This window comes from Bidens hawaiensis, unplaced genomic scaffold, assembly GCF_021521415.1.
Source record: "Bidens hawaiensis isolate Kalapana, Puna unplaced genomic scaffold, B.hawaiensis_p1.1 tig00020455_1, whole genome shotgun sequence".
Lineage (NCBI taxonomy): Eukaryota > Viridiplantae > Streptophyta > Magnoliopsida > Asterales > Asteraceae > Bidens > Bidens hawaiensis.
In genome coordinates, this window is record NW_027493126.1 from 143178 (window position 1) to 155792 (window position 12615).

The window sequence follows — 12615 nt, forward strand, 5'->3', positions numbered from 1 at the left end:
GATATGAGAAATAAATACACTGATTTACATTTTACAACTTTTTAATTATGTTGGAAGCTAACATACAAAATTCGCTTCTAAGATTTTATCACATGAAAAAAAAAAGTAATAGTCTTGTCAATATTTATTAAAGTAAAAAAAGCAACATCAGGGTCATTTTCATTGCTATAACTATAACAAATTTAAGTAAATATTTGTAATAAACGAATATAACAAATATACCATTTGTTTTAATTATGATAATTAATAAGATGATTATGTAAACTTTTGTCTCATTCTATTTTTTATTTCATTATATTTGTCAATATTACACGTAAATTTTATCTTTTATTAAAAAAAACTTAATTTATACATTCTTTAAATCTACTTTAAATTTACATCAATATGCGTCATCTAAATAGAATTACCGAATATCAACCACTTGGGAAGCAAGTGAGCAAGAGCAGAAACAAAGCTTCTTCATTCCATATTCTCCACCACAGTCTGGTTAATTTGCAAAACCCGAAACTAACTCATAACAACGTAAGACTGTAAGGCTAGCTGGTTAACCGGTCAATAGAGATCGAATTTATTCTCTTGGGTCAAGCTAGTTTTGGTCAAAGCACACGGACGTGGCCGAGCTAGACCCTTAGTCCTTATTCCCGTGTGCATGCTTTTGAGGTTATGGAAAAATTTTGTTAAGAAACCAGGTTTTTTGAGGTTATGAGTGCATGATACACACTTCTATTATCGTATGTGTGTTTTGTATTATGTAGATGTAACTGGCCAAGCCATTGCTGGCTTTGTTTTCTTATGCTTAAATTCCTAACAAAATTGAGAAGTATCACAAATAAATAAACAAATAAATTGTATAGCTGTGATTTATTAAAAAAATGGATATATTTTTTGAACGAGCATTTAGATCATTGATAGACCATTAGCCCTAGATTATTGATGGGACACTGGCCCATCTAATTATCTCTATCCCCAAGTAACCTGAAGATCACCTTTAGGAAGAAACTCATTATAGGTAAGAAGACTCTGTTTTATTTTTTGAACGACCAACGAATTCTTTAAATGAGATACTGGCTAAATTCAGACATCGGTATACACTCGTCTTTCGATCCAGGAAAAACCCTCACTTAAGACCAACGCTCGTGAACACTCGCCCGAAGGCAAGACAGTGTGGTGAGATAAAATTCGTTTAATTCAATGATCCACCTAGTAAACATCACATACTCGCCTAATCTTTCATCATCATCTGGTGCCACTAAAACTTAATGTTAGGACAAAAATCAACATGAATTATACGAAAGATCAAATTTTTTTCTTACCATTCCACCACAATCCCATTAACAATTAACAAGACTCTAGAAAAAAAAAAGAAATTAGATGTATATTGAATGCTTCCTCTAATATTATAAAAAAAAAATAAAACTTATAAAAACATTGTTTAGTACAGATTGGGCGCGTGGACCAATAAAAGATTTGAAAATCCAAACAATGGACACGAGTCTCATATCTGACAAATAAGCACTTACCTACTACAGAAAATAAAAGCACTTACGTGTTCTTTAATTATCATCACAAATGCTTTCCGGGCACGTGTCACTCCACTTTCCATCAACCAATCACCTCCCTATCCTCCACTAGTATTACAAAGCCCAACGTTCTCCGTTAGACACTCAAGTTCGATCTTACTTGTATCATTTTATATAGATACTGAGCTAGATTTTGTATTTTTGTCAATTCGAATCCCGAGCTCATCTGATTTTACGTCTCATCGTGTGTTACGTCTAAGAGAGTTATGTTTTTGTGGCGGCACGAAGATTGTCAAGTGACAACCGACGGTTTAATTTCTCGGGGAAACGCCTAAGTAAAACTTTGAATTTAACGTGGACCCGGTTAAGAGTTAAGACAACATATTCTGCCAGCGGCAAAGCATAGTGAGGGCCAGGGGTGGGCCTGGTCCCCTGTTTTTTTCGCGGAGTAGTGTATCTTTAACCGTTTTTCGTTTAAAATTTTCTATACATAGTGTAATTTACCTATTTTCGACCAAAAGTTTGAGGTGCCCGCTCACCCTCGTTTATGAATTTTTTGATGCATTTGAGTCCGTCCTTCCGGCGTTCTTGTCCAGGCTTCGCCACTGAGTCTGGCCAGAATGGGCAATGAAACGCTGAAAATTGGAGAGTGCAATGACTTAAAAAAATACGGTTCTAACAAATGAAAACCAATAAGCTCTCGATCTTATCATGTCATTTTGGGTGGATATTGAGCTAGGTCTTGCGAGGTCATCAGTTCAAATCATGAATCCATCCGAGATTTCGTCTCATCGTGTGTTATGTCAAAGAGTTATGCTTATGTGGCGACACAAAAACTGTCAAGTTATAGCCAGCAGTAAAATTTTTAGGAAGAACGGCAAAGCCAGACTAAGACAACGTAAGGCCAGTTAAAATAAAATAGTCTGCTCACTTTAAATAGAAGAGTGCGGTAACCAAAATAAAAAAAAATGTTTTCTTAAAAAAGAAAACCAATCACTCACCGACACGCTTCTCAATTATGGACCCCACAGAAAACCATCCAACCAATCACAGCCCTCAAATGCAATATGTTGCCCTAGACACGTGTTACCATGCACCGGCGATGGATTATCATTTTTATCCATCATGACTAACATCCTCCGGTTAATATTATCATATTTCCGGTTTAGTTTTGTCAAGTCCTTACATTTATACAAAACTTCATGGACTGCGGAAACCACAACAATAATAATAATAATAATAATAATAACAATTTGATCATTGATCAAATTATGTTGAGATTCCGTCCCATCGCTCCGCGGCCGTTGACCGTGGAACGATCCGGTAACGAGTTACCGGTTATGAGGAAGAGAGTGAAACGAAAGTACGTGAGAGTGAAGAAGACGAAGAAGATGAAGAAGATAAATGATGTTAATAATTGGTTCGATCTGGATCGAACGGTTGCTATGACTGTAACGGATGTAACGGATCCAGATCCGTTACATTCGTTACAGAAAGTAACGAACTGGATCAGTTTCGATACAAAAGGTGTTACGAATAATAATTATCATGATAATAATTTATTTATCTGTAAACCACCGCAGTCTTCAGATCTGCATGCAGATCTGACGACTGCGGCGGTGAGTGTTACTGAGTCATGGATTACGCTAGAGACGGTGACTGGCATGTGTGAGGATCGAAGGATGTTCGGTTACACGGATGAAGAGATAATGAAGAATCTAAAAGCTGACACTTGTCCAGGATTTATATCCAGTGGATTTGGATATGATGAGGTACGCTGGGTAAACCCAGCGTACCAGAGTATGGTTAATGTTAACTCTAACTTAGCTACCTCTACTGAGGTAGTTGTGTGGTTAGTGGTAAAGGTGGATAACTTGATTGTGGAAAAGTTTATGCCAGCTTTCTCATGCAGAGTGAGAATCGAGTACCGGTCATCGGACAAGAAGTCGCCCTTGACCGTGCCGTGTGATGTTTGTAAGATGAACTCGGGCGAGTTTGCGTGGCGGCTTGATGTCAAATTCGCTTTGAGCTTGGGGCCTTTGAGTTAACTAATTAATTCGATTAAAATCAAGTTTCCTAAACAGGTAATTTGATGAATTGGATTAAGAAGTTTCGTACGATACTTATAATGAGGTATATTATAGACCGTATAGACGCATATATAAGCTGGGAACATATTGTATTCAATATGTTCTTTATATGTGCATATGATAATAACTTGAACCAAAGAATATTATCAGCTAAAATAAAATCTGTAAGAAAGATATATAAGAACAGATTGATATGGCTGATTTGGATTAATATGTTATTTGTGATTTGCAAAAGTGAAGGTTTCATATATTTCTAAATATGAAGATGAGTTTAAAATTTTAATATATGGTTTTATTCAATCTAGAAACTAGATTGAAGGTTTGATATACAGTAACGATATGATTTTGTTTTGATGTGTGACATGTAATGAAACTAATTTGTGTAAAGTTTTTCATACACCTTTCACTGTAATGACATTTATTTGCAATATAAGCATTAAGACACGAATTAATGACCGTTTTTGTAGTAGTGAAAGTTACAGTTAAACCGTTAAAACAGTAAAATCGGGTAGCTAAAATAAAGTATAAACGTACCTGAGAAAATAGAAGAGAAGAGACGGGTACGATAGCGTTGGTCCCATGTTTTCGGTATGTTATTGGTAGAAATAGTAACTATATGGATATATATATATAAATGAAATATTTTGGTACATATATAGGAGGTTTGAACTAAATAAAAGTAGTGTTTGGCTACACATGCATAGGTATCATTTAGGAGATGAGTCTCTTTGTCTAGCTTCATGTGTCTCAACTTTGTCTCATATATATTGCATAACATTGTGCACATGTTATGTTGTATAATACAACTTCACAAAGCATGTGAGACACAAAGTGTGAGATAGTAAATCCAAGCAAGTAAATAATAAGTGGAATTTTAGAATTTTGTGAAAATTGAAAGTATAGTACAACTTTTTGATAATTGCAAGGTGTCATTAGTTTTGACCAAATATATATTCAACTATAGTCTTTATATAGACCAAGTATGCATCATGCAAACATATAGTTTATAGAATATGTATTAGGTGAGTAATGAGTTTGCGTATAGAGAGTTGCGTCATACAGGATTCGTTTTATAGACACTCTAGTCATGGATGCTCTGAATAAACTAGTTTACATATCGAAAATAGCAATTGTTTTGCGACTGATTTTATTATTTAAACGGGATAGGTTTATCAACTAAAATTAATTTAATACGTGTGTGTGTTTATTATAAAGTAGGATGAGCATGCAATTGGTCTTCTAATTATTCCACTGTTATGAGTGTGATGGTTTATGGCTTGAAATCTTTAAGGTTTTAGGTTCAAAACTTATTCAACTGGACTTTTATATAGTAGTGAGTTTTCTGTTTGAACGTGTTGCAAGTAAGTCGAGTATGAAACGCTAAAGCTAGTATAGATGATTGACATCGCGTCTCAAAAGTTTTTACTCGAATATCGGGAGTAATTCCAAACATTAATTATAATATAACAATAATAAAGTAAGGTAAGTAGTTGGGTTGTCAGCATCTATGCAAACATTGTTTTTGGATGAATAGAAGATGAAAAAAATCTACAAAAGCAAATGAGACGAGGAATATGATTCCATAAGGATTGGGCCAGATGTCACCATAGTCGAACTACTAAACACACACGTAACCCCATGGTCACTATCACTAGATGTGAGGATGGGTCCCACCTCCACCCAAAAAAGAATGAGCTATGAAGTATGCATTAACTTTACTTTCTTATCTATAATATCATAACTCAAAAGAAGGTAAGTGTTGTTCTGATCCGATCTTACGATTTATAAGATAAGTAATTGTAAGTTAAGTTGTTAATAATGAATTTGAGATCTTTATTTAAGATATGGGATTTTTATAGTATCGGATTCGGAACCTGACTCCTTGATGGTGTTCAAACGATGTTAAAAAGAACGAATTTGAAGTTTTTAAAACTAAATCAAATTAATCGTTCATGACTGGATTCAACTAAGCTGTAAAAATTTTAGGTCATAAATTTCTTAATCTTTTATAATAAGAGTTCATAAAACGTATACATATGTTACATGCAATGTTTTCATAATCAGACTGGGCATCGAATCGGACGGCTAACCAGTTCACTGGTTCAACCGGTTGAACTGGTCGGACCGGCCGAACAACTTTTGTTAAAAATATGACGGGTTGGGACCAATGTTTTAAAAACCGGTTCAAACCGGCCGGTTGAACCGGTTAAACCGGATTTCATACCGCATGCCGGTATTTTGAGACCGGTATATTTGGCCGGTTTACTAGAACATCGTACCGGCGGTTTTTGTCTAAAATACCGGTTTTTACCGGCAAACCGGTTTTAAGTACGAAAAAATTTTGATATTTGCGGCTTATATTTTTCCAAAATTACTTTTAACCCAACAATTAACATTCAAACGTGTCAACTTTAGGATTATTTTTTTAAAATAAAGTGCTTTTGTATTATTTTTTAAATATAGATTAACTTTTAGATTATTTTTTGTTATGGAAGCATTTACTTGTAGTAGGTTATTTTAAGAGATAAGTTGCATTTATAGGAAATTATAAGGTAAACTATTCAACCGGTTGAGCCTTTCGGTATAACCCGGTTCAACCGGTTGAACCATTTTTCAGTCCAATCCGGTACAAGTAAAATACCGGTTTTAAAACATTGTTTAGGAGTTAGGACGGGAAAAATGATTTCTCAAAAAAAAAAGAAGTTTCCATAGAAAACCGGTTCAACCGGTCCGGTATTCCAGTCCGACCGGCAACCCGGTTCAAACCGGCTAGTTCCCTAGGAGCCGAGCGAACTATGTAGAACCGGACCGTTCAGTGGGCCGAATCCCGATCGAACCGGTTCGACCGGCCGGTCCGGTCCGGTCTCAAAAACACTGGTTACATGTACGTGGATATGTAGGTAAGGATATATAAGCATAAGTGCTAAATACTTTTTAAAACATCTTAAAAATATCTGATTGTTGACCACTTTAAAAGATTTAAAGGAGCTTGTGAACAACTCTTATCTATAGTTACATGTTAGAGATCTTGATCGTACGCTTAGTACTCTTTCCTTGTTGATACCGATTTAAAAGCATATGATACACTTATGTTTTGTCATCAGACGCTTGTTAATTTGGTGGTAGTTTGGTAGATAAAAATATTAATGTGTTCAAGTTAAAGTAAGTCGTGTAAAATCAGCTTTGCGTATCATACACATTTTTAAAATAAAATTATGTTATATAAAATGTTTTATTGTTTTCGTGGGAGGAAGCAAGAGAGTGAGGCAGACGGTTACAAACTCTCTTATGTATTACACACTAGCAATAAGCCCGCATGATGGTGCGGCGACTACATAGTTTTAATCTTATCACATAAATACATAATTAAATCTAGTAACACGAGTTAGAATGATCTTTTAAGATATCAACTTAAAAAAACAGATATTATGATCATATGGTCAAAGAAGGGTGGTTTGAGAAAAAACAAATTGATGAAGCTAACCGCTAGATTGAATGAGACATGTTTATTTATAGCATATGCATTAAGTGTCTTACATAATCATCAACAACTTGTACATGGATGCATAGTAGACTTGTATATTGTAACTGATAAGTCGGTATTGAGCAAAAATATTAAAACGTCAACAAAAATATGTGTCGCAACAGTAGATCGTTTTTTATATATCATAATATATTAGAAAATATGGATATAACAGGAATTTTAAATAAAGTTGTCAAATTACGGGTTAAAGATGATGACCCAATCAAGTAAAAATTTTATAAATTTCTAAAAGGTAATAAAAGTTTAAGGGTAAAAAATTATAACTAATTTAAATAAAAAAGAAAAACACATGATATTTAATGTCACAGTGATCATTTTACTCATCTTTAATCTTATACTATGTGATTATAAATAGTAAAACTATTAAAATCAACACTCTTACTTCTTTCTGTCACTCCTGCATTATATATACTAACCGGGCGCCCCTATGATGTCGTGGGTATGCATGTAAACACAAGTACACAACATCAAATGTGTAACCGGTATTAGTACGCACCTAACCTCGCATAGACATGCGTGTAACCCAACAATAGTGTGCGTTTAACGCAACATCGGGCGTGCATCCGGTGTCGGTACACGCTTCACACAACGATTGTACATGCGCAATCCAGTGTCAGTACACTCGTAACCGGTCTCAACCAGACCTGAACCAAATTAAATTTTTATGTATCACGTGTTTTGTTCACAACCATTTCTAACCTGTGACCTGAACCCACTCGATGGGGTTTGTTTCCCGGTCCTAACTGGTAATCACATAACATGTTAAGTTTTTAAAATTAAAAAAAATATAGCAATATCATACTCAAATTGAAGAGCATAAAATTCTCGTTTTTATGGTGTATTTTTGTTTGAAAAAATATTAACGGGGAAAAAGTTATGGCCGTTTAAAAATTGTAGGGGTAGTTAATTTAAAATAAGGGGGTAAATATGTAATTATTATATATATTTACAAAATGTGATTGAAATTAAAGGACTTTACTTGTAAATATTGTTGAATCATATATTGTTTGTTAACCATATAATAGATTGAAAAGTCCATATTACCCCTAAAATCTCATAAATTTATACATTATGTGTTGTAACTTGTGTATGGTTTTATGTACCTCTTAAAATTTAATAGGTTTTTAACTCATGCTTTATATATAATATAGATAATTCAATATTTTGAATTCGTCATAGTTCTCATCTTATTGATCATATAAATTAATTTGTAAAACAACTTTCTCATGAAAAAAAATAAAAAAACTCATTTATCATGACATCTATTTTTACGTAATTTAATTTGTGGCAAAGAAATTTTGCCATGCTCTTTGCTCTCTCAATAAATTAATAAAGATACTAATATAATAACTTTATTATGTTTTTTAATACATTTAGGAACATTATTTTGTAAAGTAGTTCACAATAAACAATGGGGCTCCGTCCGTCTGGACTAGTGGCCGGCTCGGGCTACCTTTTAACCAATGGGAGCCACGTACGGGATACCCGGCGTTACTTAGTTGGTCGTTCAAAAAAAAAGTTCACGATAAACAAATTTATTGTGATTATAACTACAAACATTGTTTTCTTCTATATATAGTACCAAATGCTTTGTATTAACAGCCAGTATTTATTACTAATTTAATGTAAATCGATTAAAAATATCGATTATATTGTTAATAAGATACTCATAAAGTTACCTTATTAAAATGAACCATTATAAACGTATAATACGAACGATAGTTCATGTAACTTATGCAATTGTTCATAATATGATAAATTTTTAAATATTGTGATCACTTACATAATCTTGTTAACAATCACATTCACAGATATGCTCATCATACATATAAATAACACTAGACGGGTGCCCAATGCGTGAAACCAAACCATTTGTAACGATTCAGTTTAAATTATTAAATGTTTAGTTTCGGTTTACAATGACAAAAAGTTGAACCAACGGTTTCGTTCACGGTTTAACTTAAAAACCGTTAAAACTGAATTGTGAACACTTATACGTAAGTACGCAACATGTTAATTTTTATTAATTGAAAAACTATAGCAATATCATACCCAAATTAAAGACAATAAAATGCTCATTTTTTTGTGCAATTAAAAAAATAAAATATTAACGTATGAAAAAATTACGGCCCATTGCTGGAAAGTTAGTTTACAATTATGATTAAAAGTAATATATGAGTAAAGATGAACGCTAAAGTTTTAACTATTTCTTAAATTTACAAAAGATGAGTAAAGTTGATGAAACATTGTTGTAATTATTTATAGACGTATTTCTAATGGACAAGTTTGTATTTATCTTACATGCAATATAATGCGTACCTTATGCATTACAAATTATAATTTTTTTAAAAAAATTATGTGTTTTAATTTGCCTATTAATAGTGTATTATTATATATAGCATATATAAGTTTAAATACTTTGTTTTAATATAACAAGACTATGTTATAACTAAAGAGAAAAAATCTTTATTTAATTGTGTATGTTTTTATATTAAAGTTAGGAATATTGGTTTTTAATACTCCCAACTTTTACTCATTGGACAATAACACTCCCAACTAACGATTTGTCTCGCACCACTCTCAACTTGTAACTTGTTTTCTTCTATCACTTCCGAACTTAACGAACCCTAACTCCGTTAATTCTTTTGCTGAGTTGGCATATTTCGCCGCCATCACGTTTTTCCAGTGAGTTCCGCCGTTAACGATAGAGCATCGATTCAAGGTAATAAACATTGCATTATACTCGTTTCTTTATTCTAATCAAAAGCCATATGATAATGTATTTGTAAATAAGAGAATTGAATTTAGCAAAGTAATTTGGGTTAGTCTAGGGTTTGGTGGTGATGGTGAAGGCAGCAGAGGCTGGCGGCAGTGGCAGAAACCGGCGGTGTTGGAGGTCGATGTGGTGGTGATGGAATGATGATGATGATATTTGTGTATGTATGTATGTGTGTGTGTGTATTTGTTGTTTTTATGTTTTTGATTTTAAAGAAGGTATTTCCACGTAACATGAAGAGGTAGGTCCCAGCAGAGCCCAGTTGGATCCGCAAGACTCACCTTGAAGAGGGACATCTGCGCAAGGACCAACTGGTTCCGCAGGACCAAGCATGCTCAGAGAAGACCTTACGCGCAGTACGCCAGCTGTTCCCGCAGGAAAAGCCTCCCAATGGTGAAGAACCGAGCCTGTTCCCGCAGTTGCGGATACAAGCCATCAGAGAAGGCTACCCGCACTAATAGCAAGGTTACACGCACAAGGCACTATCAATAATTCAGTGTCACCTGAAGGAATGAGCAAGGCGGGAATACTCCCGCCCAAATGAGCCAGTCCGTACGCTTCTGGAAGATCATTTGTACTATACCTGCCAAGGTATGGACAAAATAGACAAGATCTGACCAAAGCAGCCCATGAACCAATCACAGGGTGACAGCTCACCGACAACAGTACGAGGAGCACGCTCTAGTACAAAATGTTCACTATCAGCCGCTGCCTACTCACCAACCCTTGTCGTGGCACGTACATAGCCTGCAGTTGGTGGAAAAGGAATAGTACACAGCCGGCGGAAAAGGAATAGTACACAGCCGGCCATGTCACTATCAGCAGCTGCCTACCCACCAACTACCAGCATGGCACGTGCGTAGCCCACAGTTGGTAGAAAAGGAATATTATACAGCTGGCTGTACTTGCTTGGAAACCTACCTTCGGCTATAAATACTCCAACACCTTGGAACGTGAAGAAACACTAAATGACCCCGGGCAGATTACGGATAATCTGGGGGTTAAATAGATCTTTCCCACGAGGGTTAGGTCCGGCAAGATGGTTATTCTTCTGATGACCTGCAAAACAGACACCGTGAGCTCGTCACTGAGAAGGGGGGGTACTTCCTTGTGACCACCCTCCGGCGTGAGAATCAGACTAGATTGCTCTTGAATATAAGTGTATATTAAGAGAAATGACTAGAGCAGATATCAGATAATATATGAAGATATAAGATCATAAGATATTAAGATATGATACCGTTCCAAGGTGTTGGAGTATTTATACCCGAAGGTAGGTTTCCAAGCAGGTACAGCCGGCTGAATAGTATTCCTGTTCTACCAACTGTGGGCTACGCACGTGCCATGCTGGTGGTTGGTGGGTAGGCAGCGGCTGATAGTGACCAGGCCGGCTGTGTACTATTCCTTTTTCACCAACTGCAGGCTATGCACGTGCTACGACAGGTTGGTGAGTAGGCAGCGGCTGATAGTGACATTAAGTAGTAGAACGTGCTGTTCGTCGTACTGTTGTCAGTGAGCTGTCGCAGCTTTGGTCAGATCTTTTGTCCATACATTGGCAGGTACAGTACAAAAGATCCTCCAGTAGCGTACGGACTGGCTCATTTGGGCGGGAGTTTTCCCGGCTTTGGGCGGGAGTATTCCCGGCTTGCTCACTCCTTCTTCAGGTGACATTGCTGAATTATTTAAGAGTTAGTGCCTTGTGCGTGTAGCCTTGCTGCGCGGGTAGCCTTCCCTGATGGCTAGTATCCATTGCTGCGGGAACAGGCGGAGTACGTCGACCATTGGGAGGCTTTTCCTGCGGGAACAGCTTGCGTACTGCGCGTAAGGACGTCACGTCTCTGAGCATGGTGGGTCCTGCGGATCCAGTTGGTTTTTGCGCAGACGTCTCTCTTCAAGGAGTTGCGAGTTTAGTCTTTGCGCAGACGTCCCTCTTGAAGGTGAGTCTTGCGGGTTCAACTGCGCAGACGTCCCTCTTTGAGGTGAGTCTTGCGGGTCCAACTGGGCTCTACTGGGACCTACCTCTTCAAGTCCCCCCAGTCCAATGTTCTTCTCATGAAATGTTAATAAGTGAGTTGAACTTTTGGACTTAAGCAAGGGGTTTTGAAAAGGGTTTAGTTTTAAGGTTCTCCGCAGGGATTCTTCCCGCGGGTTTCCTAATGTCACGTGCAGAATTTCCCACTGTTCTGCTTGATCTTTGGGTATGATGCGGGTAGGTGTGTAACCTCCTTGCAAGTCGGGAGCGTTGAGTTTCACTTGTGTAGATTCTCCACGGGGTTTTGGTAGTTTTAAACATAGTGATTAATTATGTTAAACAACCAATTCCATCTTGGAGCTTCCAACAATCTAGTTCTCAACGTTCTCGCTATGCGGGGGTGTTATATCCCTTTCCGCAAGCATGGCCCAGAAGATCCTTCTTGGTTTCAATTCCCTGCGGAGTGCTAAGTATGTGAAGGGTTTCGCCTTGACACTGTACCCGCACTCGCCTTATAGTTACTTTACTTCCAAGGCATTCCTGGCTTCAATTCCTTGCGGGTGCTAAGTATGTGAAGGGTTTTGCCTTGACACTGTACCCGCACCCGTCTTATAGTTACTTGGTTGCCGAGGTATTCTTGGCTTCAATTCCCTGCAGGTGCTAAGTATGTGAAGGGTTTTGCCTTGACACTGTACCCGCACCTGTCTTATAGT

At 36.5% G+C, this 12615-nt stretch overlaps 1 protein-coding gene across 1 annotated transcript; it reads left to right on the top strand.

The window, feature by feature from the left end:
• The first annotated feature begins 2722 nt into the window (after positions 1-2722).
• Positions 2723-3568, top strand: LOC143560832 (uncharacterized). The gene has a single exon (XM_077049041.1). The coding sequence runs from the start codon at positions 2723-2725 to the stop codon at positions 3566-3568; it is 846 nt and encodes a 281-aa protein (XP_076905156.1).
• The last annotated feature ends 9047 nt before the right edge of the window (positions 3569-12615 follow it).